The sequence below is a fragment of the Aedes aegypti genome, chromosome 3 (genome assembly GCF_002204515.2).
Source record: "Aedes aegypti strain LVP_AGWG chromosome 3, AaegL5.0 Primary Assembly, whole genome shotgun sequence".
Taxonomy (NCBI): domain Eukaryota; kingdom Metazoa; phylum Arthropoda; class Insecta; order Diptera; family Culicidae; genus Aedes; species Aedes aegypti.
The window spans coordinates 387,418,630-387,437,343 of record NC_035109.1 but is presented as its reverse complement, the minus strand read 5'-3'; the positions used below and the strand labels follow the sequence as shown (position 1 = coordinate 387,437,343).

Sequence of the window (18,714 nt, the reverse complement as noted above, 5' to 3'; positions counted from 1 at the left end):
ATGTACACTAGCGCCACGTAGTGAATGAATTTGGAACTATGCTAGGTCCCTCGGGGAGGCTAGGATCACTTTGAACAACCTTCTCGAAGACAGGAATTTTCTATCTCGTTCAGGTTCCGAGATATCCTTCAATAGCAGTAAACCGGAAGTGTTTATGTACACTAGCGCCACGTAGTGAATGAATTTGGAACTATGCTAGTACCCTCGGGGAAGCACGGCTCACTTTGAACAACTTTCTCGAAGACAGGAATTTTCTATCTCGTTCAGGTTCCGAGATATCCTTCAATAGCAGCAAACCGGAAGTGTTTATGTACACTAACGCCACGTGTTGGTGGAATTTTGTATCATTACATATACCATAAGGAAGCGAGCACTGCCCTGTACAACTCTCCCGAAGACAGAACCCTAGCTGATCAAAATTTTTAAATATCCGGCCCCAAACCTAGTTCCGGAATAACCAACTTGCATGCAACGCTTGTATACAACCAGCAAACCAGCTTGTAAGGTGGACAAAAAATGTGGACGGTCTTGATCCGGCCAATTCTCAGCCATGGTGGCATAAAATTTCAATCGGTCGTCACTAAACGCATCCAGGATAGTAAACGGTTGCAATGGTGAAAAAATTATGAAAATTGATTGATTATCAGCTGAGATATCGTCGTGCGAAGGTTACCGTTCACATTTTTTGCCCATGTCGGTACTTAGCGTGTTAATGCCATACAACTAAATGCAGGAAAACAAGTACGACGGTGAATCACATTGGCTCACACAACGAAATTTCCTAACAAATGTGATGTTAGTGCTAAAAATCATCTCTTAAATTAAAAATCGAGGAATCCCATTTCGGGGTGAAATTGATCACTTGTCAATGTGCCTTCTGAATCTGAATGTGCTAGCCAAATTCTTATCGATAAAATATTTAAAATAATCAATTATAAAATTTCAAGCATATTGCCAAAAAAAGCCTTAATGTAGACAACTCCCAAAGGATTTTCCTACTTTGTAGCAGAAATTCAAATAGTTCAACAAAACGAGCAAATTGGTAAGAGTTTTGATAGTAAAATCAGTTTTGGAGATATATTTTAGTATACTCACAAACTTTCAGACTGACACCATGTCCAAATCCATGTTTAGAACTAGAAGTTAATGGATGTCTATCAATATCACACCAAGAATTGATTCTGGAATTTTACATTATTTTCATAGATATAAACATTCTCTGACACAAAAAATTTTTACTACATACAATTTGTTATTATTCAAGAAAAACAACGTTCATTTACTATAGGTTGCATTGATTTTGGTGCACTATTAGTAAAAAATAAAATCACGTGACACGGTGATCAATTTCACCCTACTGATCATACGGGGCCCAGATAGCCGTAGCGGTAAACGCGCAGCTATTCAGCAAGACTAAGCTGAGGGTCGTGAGTTCGAATCCCACAAGTCGAGGATCTTTTAGAGTTGGAAACTTTCTCGACTCCCAGGGCATAGAGTAGTATCGTACCTGCCACACGATATACAAATGCAAAAATGGTCAATTGGCAAAGAAAGCTTTCAGTCAATAAATGTGGAACTGCTCATAAGAACACTAAGCTGAGAAGCAGGCTTTGTCCCAGTTTGGACGTAACGCCAGAAAGAAGAGAAGAGAAGATCAATTTAACCCGAATTTACGGTACATCCTTAAAAGTTTTCTCTCTGAGCGAACGTTTCATTGTTCCAACACTGCTTCTCGTCACGTTGCAACCAGTCTTTTTTTTTTGTATGCTGATGACATCCTTCTCGTTGTACGAAAAATGAGGGATTGCACCAAAATCTACAAGTCGCTGTGAAAGCGGTTAACCAGTGGGTTTCGGTATATCTGCGATGATGTCGAATTGCTTTTATTGTACAGTCAGGTCTCCTATTAGACACATGGTTGGGGGGCGTAATAGGAATCTGCGTTATAGGAGACCCAGGGCTTATGGGATTTCATCACTTTGGGGGTGTTGTTGAATATCTCGTATGCCAAAAGAGATAGCACAGTACTGTCTTCGGCGAAGTTTCAGTGCTAAGTACGATCTACCTTTAGGAGTTGAGGATCATCCTTTTAGTTGAGAACTTGGCCGGAAGGGGCGCTTTTTCTGATTTGCACTATATGAACCATGAGGGATAAGAATGCACAATTTTGTAACATATGATATCTCTAGATCCTGGTGTTTTGGAAGGTTGGTGTCTTCGGAAGAGTTGTTCAGTAGCTCAAGGGCTGACATGCGGTGGTCATTCTGATACTGAATTTCGCCACCAGGCGGCGCTAGCGAGCATGGAATTTTTGTTTTGCGCATAGCTCAGTTGCCTGACCACTTAGAAAGATGGCATCTTGGGCAAAGTTGCTCAGTATCACAAGGGCTAACATTATTTGAGCCGAAAGTTTCGAAATTTTGCCACTAGGCGGCGCTAGTGAGCATGGAATTTTTGTTTCACGGATAGCTCAGTTGCCTGACCACTTAGAAAGATGGCGTCTTCGGCAAAGTTGCTCAGTATCACAAGGTCTAACATTATTTGAGCCGAAAGTTTCGACATTTTGCCACTAGGCAGCGCTAGTGAGGAAAGAAATTTTGTTTTGCGGATACCTCAGTAGCCTGACCAAAGTTCTTCATTATGATAAGGGCTATCGATTTTCCTCGCATTGTCACGTTTAAATAAAAGTGCCAAGAGAAAAATACAAACATTATATTTTACAATCGGATAAAAGTGTGGCTAGTATCCTAGTATTTTCGACGGATTGGGAGAATTTTTGATCAATTATTTGATATGAGAAAGAGTGAGGATCCGTTTACTACTCAATGGCTTAGCATATAACACAAAATTACAACGAAAACAACGAAAAACTTATTATCCCAAACGTGGCTAGAGAGATAATAATTCTTACTGACTCAGCGAGTTTCCTCCAAGCTCTGGAGCCGGGTGAATCCAAACACCCGTGGATCCAGGAAGTTAAACATGTAGCGAGGACCGAGTCAGATTCTGTTGGATCCGTAGATACGCAAGCATAAGTGGAAACAGCGAAGCCGATCTACTACCCAATGAGGCATTTTGTTGAATACTATAAGAATTTTATTTACAACAATTCCAGGGAAATTCATAAGTAATTTCTGCCTGTAAAATTTCTGAAGTAATTCTATGAAAATCTTCAAAACATTTCTGGATGAATTTCAAAATATATTTTATAAAAATTAATACAGCTTGTTGAAACATTCTCTGATTAAACTTTAAGGAATTCCAAGTAGGGTAGATGTACTAGTTATGGACATAATGGTTTCCTATTTCGCCATACGTGATAATTTGACTATTTTCAAATTTTTAATCATTCTGTGTGTTTTAGTAGTTTGATATCAAACGCATCTTAATGTTGAAACATTCAAAAATATTCAAAATGTGAAAGTTTTCGAGAAAACACTTATGGCAAAATAGGGAACCACTATAGCCATAACTGGTACACTTTCCCTAGACCTTCGAGGCAATTACTGATGCCACTTTGAAAAAATTTTTAGAAAAAAAAAATCTTAAAGAATTTTCTTAAGATTTTTTTAGGAATTTCGGTGTTCTAAGAAAAATTCTAAGATAATTCAATGGTCATGTAGAACTGTGATTCAGATTGATTCCGGTTGTCTCACGGCCAGAGCAAAATTGCTGATCAAGAGGATCACTGCAAATCGAATCTTCGGAATAAGTCATTCTCCAAGACGTTAAATGGACCCGTTACACAAGACGCGTTTAGGACCTTTCTCTGCTTACTGTGAAAAAGTAGGGTGGATATCCTGCATAGTTTTGTGGTTCATGCAAAACGGGTGGCACTGTATAAAGATCGTTTCGGCGCGAAAATTGAAAATGAAATTGTGAGGGCCGCTCTTTCCCCTCTGCTGAACAAAATACCTGGCTAGCGCTGACAAAATCGGGTCCATACTGTAACACTGAAACAACAATTTCACGACACAATACACCTAGGTCGCTGCGCTCCACGCTTTCTTGTACCAACCGGATCCGAAGCGAACACCATCTTCGCAGGGTTGCTGTCCGGCATTCTAGCAACATGCCCTACCCATCGTATCCTTTCAGCTTTGGCCACATTCTGCATACTGGGTTAGCCGTAGAATTGGGCGAGCTCACGGTTCATCCTTCGCCGCAACTCAACGTTTTCCTACACACCGCCAAAGATCGTCCTAAGCACCCGACGTTCGAAGACTCCAAGTGCTTGCAAGTCCTTCTCAAGCATCGTTCACTTTTCATACCCGTAGAGGACTACCGGCCTTATGAGCGTTTTGTGAATTATACATTTGGAGCGGGTGTGAATCGTTTTTGACCGTATCTTCTTTTGGAGGCCATAGTAGGCACGACTTCCACTGATGATGCACCTCCGTATTTCACAGCTAACGTTATTGTCAGCCGTCAGCAAGGATCCAAGGTAGACGAACTCGTCGACCACCTCGAACGTATCACCGTCTATCGTAACACTGCTACCTAGGCGAGACCTGTCGCGCTCGGCCCGACCAGATAGCATGTACTTTGTCTTGACAGCATTCACCACCAGTCCATCTTTTGCTGCCTCGCGTTTCAGACGGGTGTACAGATCTGCCACCTTTTCAAATATTCGGCCGGCAATGTCAAATTGACTGGATCTCGTAAAAATCGTACCACGGCTGTTAAGCCCGGCTCTCCGCATAACACCTTCTAGCGAAATATTGAATAACAAGCACGAAAGTCCATCACCTTGTCGTAGTCCACGGCGGGATCCAAAGGAACTGGAATGTTCGCCTGAAACTTTTACACAATTTCGCGCACCTTTAATCGTTGCTCTTATCAGTCTCGTGAGCTTCCCGGGAAAACTATTATCGTCCATGATTTTTCATAGCTGTACGCGGTCGATTCTATCGTATGCCGCCTTGAAATCGATGGAAAGGTGAGACCTGTATTCACGTCATTTTTGGAGGATTTGCTGTACAGTAGAGATCTGATCCGTTGTCGATCGGCCGTCAACGAAGCTGGCTTTATAACTTCCCGCGAACTCGTTTACTACAGGTGACAGACGACGGAAGATGATCTGGGATAATACTTTGTGGTGATCATTCGAAAGTTATTACAATCAAACTTGTCGCCTTCCTTCCACACCTCCGGTGGCTGTTCTGTTTCCCAGATTGTGCCTATCAGCCGATGCAGACAAATGGCCGGCACAGCTGTTCCACCTCCTCGCATTCCATTAGGCGGCGTTTTTACTTCCGAAAGAGGCGGGTCTGCTGTTGCCGTTTCCGTCTATAACGTTCCATGTTCTGTCGGGTCCCTTGCTGCAGCATGACCGCACGCGCTGCATTCTTCTCCTCCAAAATCTGCCAACATTCCTCGTAGAACCACGTCCCACGTACCGATAATGCTTTTAGCTGCATTGTTGATGGCTGCTTCTACTGTTCTCCAGCAGTCCTCAAGAGGGGCTGCCGGTAATATAGCCTCCAGGTGCTGCGCGTACGTAGTTGCGACATCCGAGTGCTTAAGCCGCTCTAGATCATACCGAGGCGGCCGTCGGTACCGTACGTTGTTAACGACGGAGAGTTTTGGGTGCAGTTTAACCAGATAGTGGTCAGAGTCGATGTTAGCGCCATGATAGGTCCTGACGTCGATAATGTCGGAGAAGTGCCGTCCATCAATCAGAACGTGGTCGATTTGTGATTCTGTCTGCTGAAGTGATCTCCAAGTGTATCGGTATGGAAGGCTGTGCTGGAAGTAGGCGCTACGAAAGGCCAAATTCTTGGAGATGGCAAAATCAATTAGTCGTAGACCGTTTTCGTTCGTCAGCCGGTGGGCGCTGAACATTCCAATAGTAGGACTAAATTCCTCCTCCTGGACAACCTGAGCATTCAAATCTCCTATGATGATTTTGACGTCGTGGCTTGGACAACTGTCGTACTCGTGTTCAAGCTGCGCGTAAAAAGCGTCTTTATCATCATCAGTGCTTCCGGAGTGAGGGCTGTGCACTAGGTTTTCATTTTTTTCATTCATTTTCAAAAATGCGAAATGTTATAAGTTCGTCATCGTAAAGTGCTCATTTTGATAAAAATCAGGTAAAAATTTGGTAAAAATTAGGTAAAAGTTCGTACATGGACGCTTAGTGTTCCCCAACGACCCTAAAGGTATAAGGTGTAGATGGCCCCTGTGCTCCAAATCGAGCTCGCTGCTCTAGTGTACGCAACATGAGTACGAAAAGCCACTAGTAACAAATTGATTTTAAGTTTTTCATACAAAAGCTGTTACGTGGGAGAGGGAGGGGGTCTAAAATTGGCAAATTTTATGTTATGTAATATTTGAATCATCCCAAAGAAAACAAACTTCTATGCTGATTATCAACGCGAGCAGGACATTTTTCTACTGGTGGCTTTTCGTGTTCATGTTGTGTGCACTAGAGCAGCGTGTTCGATTTTGCGCACAGAGTAATCTACGCCTAATACCTTCAGGGCCGTTGGGGGACCACTTAGGGTCCATGTACGAACTTCAAAGTTTTACCTGATTTTTTTCTAACCAAAACGAGCACTTCACGAACTTATAACATTTTGCATTTTGGAGAAATAAGGGACGGCCTACTGTGCACGTTTATTATGCTGAAGTTGAAGAACCGGCCTTTGAGCCTCAACTTGCACATTCTCTCATTGATCGGCCACCACCCGATCACGCGCCTCTTCATATCACCCATCACTATTGAGGAGTTGCTGGGCAAGAGGCTAAGGGCTTTTACCGTGCCGGATAGTATCATGGAGTCCCTCATTGTTTCGTAAACAAATCTCTCCATCAATATTTATAAAAATTGCGCGTTAAAATTTATTTCAAAAGTACAGAACTATTTCAAAATAGCATGAATTTTTTTAAAATCAATTCTTAAGTGATTTTATTTGAAGTATTTGTTTAACGTACCGTTTAAATTTCGACCACTTTTAGATACAAAAGTTTTACCTTGACATCGTATTCGTCGATTTTCTTAGAATGGTTGAGTTTAGACATGCTTGGATTGGATTTCTATGGTAGCTTGAAAGCTGGTGTTTCAAATTCTGCAACTCGAAAGTTATTTTTCGCTTGTAGGATGAAATTAAGATCAATCTGAGAAATGGGAACCGAGTTCCATGTTTCTAACTTTGACAGTTTTTTTAATGAAAAAAAAGTTGAATGTTAATTTCACTCTATTCAGCACCTATATTGTAGCATCTTTGAATCCTTCCAATCCAAAACTCTGGCCCACGGTGAGCGTCCTTGTGCAGCATTCCTTCACTGAAGCATCCTACAGCATCCAGTTCCATTTTTGAGTACCACCGATTCTCCCTCAGATCATCATCTCTCACCCAAATTCATCTAAAAAAAAAAATCGCTGCGTTCCGACTCAGCTGGTGCGGAGCAGATGACGCGTCAAAACAGATGCATCATCATCATCGTCATCCTAAGGATCCATGTCCTCACCCCGCGCTTTCACACCTTCCCCTAAATGGGAGAAACGTGAGTAGGTAGTCCCAAACAATCGGCACCGGTGGCGAGCGCCTGATTCCCACGCTGCTTCCGCGCGAGGCGAGAGAATGAGTTACCGAGAGTTGTTCTCACGTCTCGGTTTTCCCGACCACGGCAACAGATTTTCCAAGCAGCACGACGTTTACGATGGACTTCTGTCAGGTCAACCGTGGAAAATGAGCGTCTGGCATAAACAGCATCGTACTGCAGCTAGGCCACTTCAGTCTCGTAGCGAGTGGCAATCGTGTCGGTTGTTGGCGGAATTCTTCGATCGTCGCCGGTTCTGATGAGGAAAAGCGTTTCTTGTTTTTTTTGGTGGAGAAAGCAATGCGAATCGTTTGCGAGGATTTCTAATGAAATAGCTTTTTCCGAGAATACGCTGCGTGGATAGTTATCGGGCGCGGGACGGATTTCGGTTGAACTGTCGAGGGAGGTAGAGAAGTGCGTGAGTGGTGGGGAAGAGTGTCGGCTTCTAATTATGTGTAGGTCTCTCCGGAGCCTGTCAACAGTGCCATAAACTGCGCTCGTTTTTGGCGGTGGTTGATGGTGATTTAGTGCAGAGATAAGGCCGCATTCTTTCCGAACGTGGATTACGAGCGACCTCCTCCGGAGAGACGTGTGCGAGGAGACGTGGAAGCGAGTTTGACACGACGGAGGTCTTTGAGTGCGGTGTGACGCGTTAGCGTGAATCGTGAGGCACGTGCTTTTTATAAGGTGAAAATCGGGTGCTTTTGCATTAGCATTATAAAGGAAGAGCAGCTTAGCGCGGTCGTGGTGGGAATTTCCTGAACGACGCTGTTTGCTCGGAAGGCACCCGTAATTTGAAGGATGTTATACAAATTCGACATTTCACAGCCTGTTTGAATGTGGTTCCCTTTAGGGGTGTGGTGGCAAGGTCGAATATAAAAAAAAAACTTGTGAATGGTTCCCACACGATAACGATGCCATCGAGTTGTGCATGTCGGTATAAATTTATGGATTAATTCCGACAGCCCGAGAAGATGACATTTTAATTAAGCCTGTGTAGAGGGCTCAGTGCAGGTCGGTTTCTGGACGACCCACGAGGGACTCATTCTCGTTGTTCTGCTTCGACTCACACTCTAGACTTCGTCTGAGCAGAAGGAGAAGCAAACCGAGTTTCGGCCAAAGGGCATCAACAGGACGAAGCAACTAAAGGAAAGCCGCTCATTTTTCTTCCTCAACGTCGACGTCCTGCCAACTGAAATGGTGTATAACGACGTCCGACACGTGCAGCTTAAGTGAGTGGAAAAACGTTTTTGGCCGGGTAGATCCCTGGTATCCATCTTCATTCAAAAAAAAAGACCTAGACTGAGTGAATTCGATAATTGAGTTTTGCGCGCGCGAAGGACGAATACAGCGACTACACCCACTACATACAACAACTATGCAAAAGTGAGAAAAACGATTCTACTCGACCCACACTTCAAAATCCAAATCAATTACCAAATATTTTTTGAAAAACGGTTTCGCATCAAAGCAAAGCAAATAAAACCACATTCCAATAGAGTGCAAGTGAAGTGTGCCAGTCAAATAAACATAACCTGCTGAGGCATCGGGGCGTGTGGGGAGCTTGAATTGAATAGCTGTATAGAATAAAAAAAATAAAGTGATTTCGAGGGGTGAAAAAGTGCACCGGAAATTGGTTCTAGTAATTGAATTGCTCTGCAGCAGGAAAAATCCATCGTTCGTCGTTGTGCTGCGAGTGTGTGTATGGGTTTGTGCGTCTCTGTGTTCGAACCACCCAATCCCATGTTTCCAAGTTTGTTTGTGAAAAATTGAACCACCAAATTTTATGCTTGACAGAGTGTGCGATAGATGTTTTCCCCCAGTGAAGTTATAGTGCGTGATTTAGGTGGAAAACTCGCCACAGCAGCTGCCATAAAGAATTGCCGAATGAATTGAGTGGAAAATTTCTGTATCTGGATAACAATATATTGAAATCAAACTCACACCAATTCTACATCTGACTTGAACCTGGATCCAGTATAGAGTTAGATTCTCAAGAAAATGTATCTCCTGGTGCTACACCGGAACTGTCCGGTAAAATAACAGAACTAAAATAATATCCACATTTTTCCTTACTGTTCGGACTCCTGGGATCCGGCCCAGGCTTCCCTTTTTGGTGCAAAGTGCACTCAGTTCAGTTCATGTGCTGCGGTATCATCATCATCTCGTCGTTGAGCAGCAGAAGCAACAGCAGCCCTGGACGAAGAAACGGCAGCTTTCGGTTAGCATCCGGAGCGGTATCAACAATAGCAAAAACAAGGTACCGTATATCTAATTTCCAGTGTTTTACGCTTTCCTGTATGTATGCAGGGAAACTACTTTTTGATAGGTTTCTTCGCTTTATGGTATTCATATTGAGTTTGGGAGGCGCGAACGGTCTATTTTGAGATTTAAAGTTTTATTTTAGAGGGTTTCGAGTTCTAGAGTCCAAAATTCGGATGGATAGTGCATTGGAATACACAGGGACACATAGAGAAGTTTCGCTGTGTTGAATAATAGTTTGGTTTTGAAACATCTTTTTCTGAGTGTTGAAATACGGTTATCCGGGGTTTTATATTATTTTTTAAGTTTTATATTTTTAAAACAAGTACTAGAACGTAACGCTTGTGCACGAGCACGTTTAAAAACATATTTTAAGCGATTTTTCGATTCAGCTGATATGGGAGAACATTGATCACCCATGTAAGAAATGCTCGATAATATTGGAAATGTTGTTACTTACTAAGATTACGGCCCTTGAAGCTAAAGGAGCACCTGGGGTAAAATGCATCACTTAAGGAAGATAAGCCGAAATAAAGACCAAACAACATGTATGTAGTGTTTCAATACAAGAACTTAGTTGAGGGCCTTCCTTAGCCGAGTGGTTAGAGTCCGGGGCTACAAAGCAAAGCCATGCTGAAGGTGTCTGGGTTCGATTCCCGGTCGGTCCAGGAATTTTTCGTAATGGAAATTTTCTTGACTGCCCTGGGCATAGAGTATTATCGTACCTGCCACACGATATACGAATGCAAAAATGGCAACTTTGGCAAATAAAGTTCTTAGTAAATAACTGTGGAAGTGCTCATAAGAATACTAAGCTGAGAAGCAGGCTCTGTTCCAGTGAGGACGTAATGACAAAAAAAGAAGAAAAAGAACCTAGTTGGTTTATGTTTACCCTGCATGGTGTTGTGCGAGATTTTATCCTAGGCAAAACAGATGGTTAGAGATTGTAAATGACTCATTGTTGCAAGAAATCACTCAATATGCATCGTATTATACTCCCAGCGAAAAATATTGAAGATTGATATGTCACATGTGATAAGGTTTGCAATCATTCGATTCATTCCCTTTTCCAGGGTCCCGGAATCGGCTCTAAGATATTCCGGAAGAACTTGTAGCTGGCCTTATGCTACATACAATATAACTACTCAATATGCATTAATTATATTATATTTCTGTTGTAAAAATTGTTACCAACACTGTAGTTTTGATGGACCCGTGCAAAATAGTTATGAAAATGTCTCAAATGAGCTCCGGGCATACCCCATGTAATATCTGTTCAAATCCGGAACTAACCGTCCGATTGTGGACCCCAGTACTGGTAATGAAATTTGAATACACAGCTAAAAATATGTTGTAAATTTAAGTTTATTTTCATGCACATATTTGGAGCATCAAAATAAACTGAAATGTCAAAGATAAAACGCTGGTTTTTCAATAAAATGCACTTTAAATTTACACGATTATGTAGCATTCAAGCATCTTTGGTTGAAAACTAACAAAATGCCGTAACAATAGATTAATTTGGTTCATTTTTACTCTTTGCCTCAGTTTACACTACATTCGAATTTAAATATTTTTATCTGTGTAGCGTTGTGGTGTTTTGTCAAAATTTCATTGAAATCGCCCGAAAATTATGGAAATTAGATCCAAAAGATCAGGAAAATTTAGTGGTGAAAAAAGGTCCGGGAACCAAATATAAGCAGTGTTTAATTTTTATTTTTTACTTATCTCGTTCATTTGGCAGGATGGTTCACCAAATGGCATGACAGAGCTGTTAAATTCTTCACATATTATTTGAGGAACCGAAGTTACGGTTGATTCAAAGATAGAGACTCCATTTATACAATTGGAAAGGAAAGGATTTTTGGGGTTTCAGTTGTAATGCTTTCATGATACTTAAGCTACTTAGTAGCCTATAAAGTTTCTCAAGTCCGGAAGCGGAAATAGTGATGAGACATAAGTCGGTGCATGACACAAAGGAAATTACAACCCATGTCCAACTGTAAGGGTTGTTTTTTCGACGCCTTAGAAAACTTACTCATTTGTTCGTCTTTCCATTTCTGTTGCAAGCAGAAGGTTCAAGGTCTCCTGATGGACCAATACTAAAAAAAAATCATCATAGGTCGCATACTTTAGCCAGAAAGTTCGCTTTCTCATTGCCCGGAATGGAGCAATGAAAAGCGACCCAAGCCAGGGTAATAGTGTATGGGCCTTTCGAAAAGCACGCACTGCTTGGCGTTTTCCATTCAAGAGGTATGTCCGATCATGGACAGTAGATGATGAGGGCGATCCTTCCGGATGGAGCAGGGATCTTGGGTGAAAAACTTATTGGGTCTTAACACTTCAATTCACCTTGCAAAACGATACTAAACATACTTAAAAATCAATAGTAAGACGAGCAAAACTTCTATTCCAAGTTTTCCATAACCAATGGATTGAGAACCTCACAGTGGATGAGGATGAACCTCAGTGTAAACCAATAATAAAAAGTGGTGAACATGTCTGCTGAACCGAAACCAAATCAAAATGCTCCCAAGAATCAGTACTGATTTACCTATATCGGACGTGCTCACGAGTAACTGAAGCAAGAAATGATTCGTGAACGTGTTCAAAGCTGTTCCGAGTCAATTGCGCTTTTGAGAAAAAAAAAAAAACTATTCGCTCTTCGAGATTTCTGGTTTTCAACGGTTCTTGACTACAAACTGGTAATTTACAGTAGATTTTATGAATACACAATTGATTTGTATGTCTACACAATGATAAATCATGCCTTGTTTGGATACTTGCGAGTAAATGTTCGTGACCTTTTTGCTATTCGTTTTGGTATGTTTGCTATTGTTTTGGTATGTTCTCCCGAGCAGGCGAGTGCAAACTTACTCACACTAAGCCTGTACGCGGGTCTGCCATGTTTGTTTTGAGTTAGTCTACACTCGTGAGGTTCTTTATGATTTAAATATTTCCATCACTGGTGCGACCTCCGCTAAATGATCTGAAAGTAACCGTACTCCTGAAAAAAACCTTCAAACTCATTGTGTGAACGCATACATGTTTTCGCCGTGGATTGAAACAAAAAAAAACTGATAAGATGGTTCGGAACAGCTTGATCAGATCGTCTTTTGGCATTCCTGTGTCAGATACATATTGTGCTTGCCCTAAATGCATTTGTAGTCGAACCGGATCCTTACATTATTAAAAAGCATGCAATGAGTGATTATGTTGCCCTTGAATGTAAGCGGAAACTTTGGAATATTTTGTTTTATTGAAAAAACAACCATCCCAGCTTTCCCTGAAGAGTGCTCGATAAACAGCCCAAGTGGACAAATTGTCCAGATTATCCTGCAAGGGTCCTTGCAATTCGGCTGCTGTTGTTCCTGTGAGAGAAACGATACAATCGTCTGAAAGCTATCTTAACCGTCTACAGCAGGGATTCCCAAAGTGGGCGAATTCGCCCCCCGGGGGGTTTTCATGTTTAGGGGGTCAATATTTTGTGAAACTGAATTTGGGGGGCGAAAACGCATAAAAAGGGTGCGAAAGTACCAGTAAAGAAAATTATAGGTGACCTATTTATTACGCCTTGTTTTATTTGTTTGTACTTTATTCATGCTTAAATCCATTGACGATTGTCAAAAACAGAATGTTTGAATTTGTATTTAAATTTGTCAGTATGAATCATATACTGACATTTTATCAAAAATAACGTTGATCTCAATAGTTTTAAGTCACAAATAACATTGGACATATTTTCAAAGACAGAAATTTTTGAAAGTTCTTGGAATTTTTGACACTTATTTTAAAATCAGAACAAAATACTTTGGTAGCTTTCTTGTAGGGGAGCTCAAGATTAGCCAGCTAATGTTTTTATTTATAGATTCCGGGTTTTCACGAAACCATCACTATTCGTTTGAAATTTTGGTTACACGTGGTCTTATCAGTCATCATGATACCAACTATTTTAAGTTAAAATTGTCAATTCGTCTGGCAAAAGTCGGATGCTATTGATGAAGTAAATTATTGCCAAAGACGGATAATTTTAAATAGTATCGATACAAATTTTATTTTCTTCTATGTCACAATCCCTTTTCAAAGAGTCGAAAATTTTGAAGGGAAGAGAAAAATTGTATTGTATCCCATATGACATTAAACATTTTTGAGTCACCAGACCCGGTAAAACAAAGATTGAAAATGGTGAAAAGAAAATTTCTATTTTTTCGTCTCTTTCTTCCAAAGAATCAAAAATAAAAGCTTGTTGAATTAGCTTTTTTAATTTTTTTTGTTCCTTGTTCATTTTTAATATGTTGCGGAAATATGATTGATATGCGTTACGGGAAAATTCAATTTGAGGGCTTCCCTAGCTTTACTGAAAAAATCGTGTGGTCCTGTTAGTGCAGTGATTTATCAATGGAAAATACGTTGAAAAATGACATCAACTCAATTTTTATATTTTGATATTTGCATCGGACTGACTTACGATTCACGGCCAAAGTACTATAATAGTAAAACTGATAATTTGAAAAACTCTCGACAAACTTCGGAAATTCAATTAATAATTCCGATTGTTAATTCTGAATATGTTGACCTCAAGGGGGCGAAAGTCAAAAATGTTTGGAAAACACTTATTATGGCTCATACAAAATGTGAAAATCATCATATCATGTTTTATGGTAATTTTTTCATGGAAAATGGAAACGAAACAAAAGATTTTTTCACAACTTGTTTTATTCATTTAGTAAAGACTTTGATTTTTTCATTTGAGATAATCTGTATCTGTGACTGTTTCCTTACTGGAGAAGAATTAGAGGTACCGTCGAACGGGTGACAATGGGTCTAGGGAGTGAGGTTGGGGCAAAACGAAAAATATATGATTTATGAAATATTTCAGCTAATTATGCTAATAATATTACCAAAAATTTCGTCATACTGTAGTCGTCGCGCGGTTTGCGATAGTCAGTAACACCTCGCTGATGTTCTGTAAGACAAGCGAGGCTTTCCCACCATTATCATACAAAATACAACAGTACGACTACTTAGTGTTAACGAGCGTTTGCTTATGATAAATCATAAATTTCTTACTTGAAAATTGTTAAGAAGAAGACTCAGCCATGAGCTCTGGGGGAGACCCATGTAGCGAATTCGTGAATCTGCCACTTATACCACTTTTGATTCTAACCCCCTCAGTTGAATTTGTTTGTTCTTTTACTAATTGGTATTCAACCAAACAATTGCCGCTGGAGGCACTGCCAAAGCTCCATACTGTTACCGCTATCGTCCAATGACAGCTGTCAATTATTCACAGCGTGAGAATTAGGAGTAGAAGAATAAAAAAGACCTTGAATGTGAGGTAGGAATGAATTCAGTAAAACTCACAACTAAAGTGAATTAAATAAGCTTATCTTAATTGTTATCCCTTACCAAGGTATTACTATTCTATCTACTTAAATGCTTATTTTTATTAAGCTAAGACTATTAACAATGCACTGTGAAATGAAAATTATATTGTAAGCTTATTAAAACATCAATATTTACAGTGGCTAACAAGCAAACTTAAATTGTGAGTTTAAATAGATTACTGTTGCGTCGGGTAGAACAAAATGAATTGTAATTGTGAAGAAACACCGAAAGTGTAAGATTTGTAATTATGTTGAAATAGTAATTTACTAATAAAATATCTAGTTGTAGTTTAAAGCCGCAATAAACCACATATCCAATCGTGCGTTAACATGCTGCTGACACCCTAAGAATTCCCCGGCAACAAAAACAGCTCGAAGATTTATTATCAAGAAATAAATCAGGTTGAATCATTACCTAAATTATCTAAATTACCTATTATTTACCTAAACACAAAGAATATAAGTTATTATGAAAAGTTTTTCATTGGTTTTCGAAGACTTAGGTTGATTTTGGAAAATATTTCTTGTTGTAAATAAATGTAATTTCCTTATTCTCCGTGTAGATTGAACCTTCCATAACCTTCACAAGCATATAAACAACAGTGAATATGGATTTTCGACATGGTTTCTCCAGGAAATCTTTATACATAGATTCCATCAGGATTTCATCCGGAAATAGCTCTCAAATTTCTCCTCTAAGAGTTTATCGAAGTATTCCTTCGAGCAATCCGACAGTAATTCGTCGGGATTCCTGTAGGGACTCTTCCAGCATTTTTTTTTGTGTTGTTCCTCCACATACTAAGCACTCATCATTGATTTCTTTCAGAAATTCCTCAATGTGTCCTATCAAAAGAACTCTTCCAAAACACAAGCTCATGAGTATTTAAAAAAAGGGAACAAAGATAGTTTGGATGTCATGGGATATAATTAGTCTTCTTTTTATTATTCAAAACTTTCGCTCATACATTGGTTTAATGTAGGGTAGCAGGGGCATTATGGGCACATTAAGCAAATGCTTATTTTAAGACCATAAAATGACTATAGTTTTCAGCTATCCTCAGCTGGTTGCCAAGTTGGTAATTAATACTATGAATGAAATGCATTCATTCATGGTGAAGAAAAAATATCAGAAAAAAGATTTAGAAAATTGGATTAAAAACAAGGATAGTAAAAAGGTATCGGGCAGAAGGAACACCTTTGTGCAATTTAAAGAAAACTATATTATTCATGTGTGTCAGACGTTGTGATTCGAAAAAAAAGTTCCCCTTCTTCCACATTAGCCACAAAAAACTTCTCTAGGTTAGTTACTTTTTTTTCGAAATTTGAAGTCTTCCACCGCCTTGTTTATAACCAAATTTGTAGCTGAAAAAAAAAATTAAGTCAAATCGCAGAAGACAATTGAAGCAAAACATAAACTTTTATACCGGTAAACAGATAAAATATATACTACAGATTTCACAAAATACAAGGAAATTTGGTGAAATATTCATATTTTTGAAAAATAAGAAGGTGTCCTTTTCACCCCATGTGTTCATTATGCCCTCAATCCCCCTAAAAGTAATTTAAATTAAAAACATGTACTTTTTTCTGCAAAGATTACTTCACCAACTACTCTAACATTTTTTCCAAGGATTACTTCAAGTATTTTTTCACTAATGACATCCCGGAATTTTTAGAATTAGAATAAAACTCAAAATTTCTTTCTTTGAAGTTTTGTTACATTTTCGGTGGTGATTATGGAAAATAATATGGAGAAATGCTATAGAATACGAATTTAATCGGAAAATTTAAACAAAATTGTGTATCATACAAAATATATGCCCATTTTGTTTGCTCTGTGGAGTTAGTAATCAAATACACTAAGGTTTTTTTTTACACCCCCGTGCCGTGCAAAAAAATCAGTGCAAAAAAAAACCGTGCTAATTCTGGAATTTGTGTTAAAATAAACCGTGGTAATTCTAGAATCCGTGGAAAAAGTACCGTGTTAATTCTGAAATCCGTGTGAATAGGAAAAAAGCCGTGTTAATTCCGAAATCCGTGTAAATAAGTAAAAAAAACCGTGTTATTTCCGAATTTTGTGCAAAAAAAGTACCGTGTTAATTCCGAAAGGCGTGTAAAAAAAGCCGTGTAAAAATAAAGCGTGCAAAAAAACCGTGTAAAAAAAGACTTCAGTGTATTTAAAAAAGTAGTTAAAACTTAATTTTAACATGAGTTTAATATAACTTGTATTTTATGCAACTTTGACAACTTGTACAACAAAATTGTGATGTGCTGGAACATTTCTGATTGATCAACCCCAAATTCACTGGAGACACATGAGTGATCTTTGAGTCCTGTGAAAATGTAGTTCTTTGTCGTTCTGCAAAAATGTTGAAAAAAATAAATTTGTTTCTTCAGTGAATTTCTTTATTGAGGCTAGAAAAATAAAAATGTAACAATGTTTTGTGTCTCCACGATTAAATCATGTGTTTCTAGTAAATTTGAGGCTGCTGAATCATACACCACTCTCAGAGATATTTGAGCAGTTTACAATGTCGCCTTAGACGTTATCGAAAAAAATATTACTTGTTAATAAGTGTTCGTTAAAACATAAAACTTCATTTCTGTGGAAAATTTAGTAAGCTTCCATGTTAGTTGACTTAACTCGTTGAATAATCTTTTTTTTAACTATTTGCTCAACTATCTCAAATTGTGCGGCATTTTGTGCTTGGGACAAGAAAAATAATCATATTTGTTGTTTGCTGTTGAAATTTAGTACTATACAATTTAATTCCAATAGAATTTTTATTCTTTGACAGATATGTATATTTCATCCTCGACATGCACTTGACACGACACTGAACACGGCCATACGGCTAGGGATGAAATACGTGTATCTGTCAAAGGATACACACTCTATCGGAATTATATGATACCGTAAAATGGGGTGTTAAGGACGCGTGGGGTTTCAAAGGATTCAACTTCTCCATCAAGTTTGACAAGTCACAAAAACGTCGAAAGTCGATACATTGATCATTTGATATGCTTGATTTGTTCGTAGGATTGTGAGCTGCATTATGTGATAGGAGCTGTCTCCTAATAAGAAAAAAATATTGTGGATTCTAGATATTGAAAACGTTTCAAAACATTTTTGTTCGAATTTTATGGGCTCAAAACATTTATCTTAAAAACTAAGAAACAATATTGAGAAATATATGTGAGTAACTTAAAAGATAAGTGTATCTAATTGAGATCATAGCACAGACAAAAACTTTTGAAAAGTCTATCTAGTTTTCGATTTATAATAATTTGTATGAAAAAAGTTTCTCTTTGAAAATAAGTGGGGTGTTAAGAAATCATTTATTACACTTTTTTTAAGTAACTAAACTTATCTGATTTATGCCGTTGTACATTTTAATATACTTTTGGCTTGATCCGTAAAGTCAAACTGCATTCTTAAGGTCTATTTTTTAGTCACGGGAAATCGTCAAAAAATATTAATTCCGAAATTCAGTAAAATTGGTAGAAAAATCTTAATAAG

At 39.0% G+C, this 18,714-nt stretch overlaps 1 protein-coding gene across 1 annotated transcript in view; it reads left to right on the top strand.

The window, feature by feature from the left end:
* Nucleotides 1-7,760: 7,760 nt before the first annotated feature.
* LOC110679354 (roundabout homolog 1-like) overlaps nucleotides 7,761-18,714 on the top strand; it is a 491,376-nt gene continuing 480,422 nt past the window's right edge. Inside the window, exon 1 of the mRNA XM_021853766.1 lies at nucleotides 7,761-9,805. Within this exon, the coding sequence (XP_021709458.1) occupies nucleotides 9,687-9,805 (119 nt within the window). The 5' untranslated portion in view covers nucleotides 7,761-9,686. The remainder of the gene's footprint in view (nucleotides 9,806-18,714) is intronic.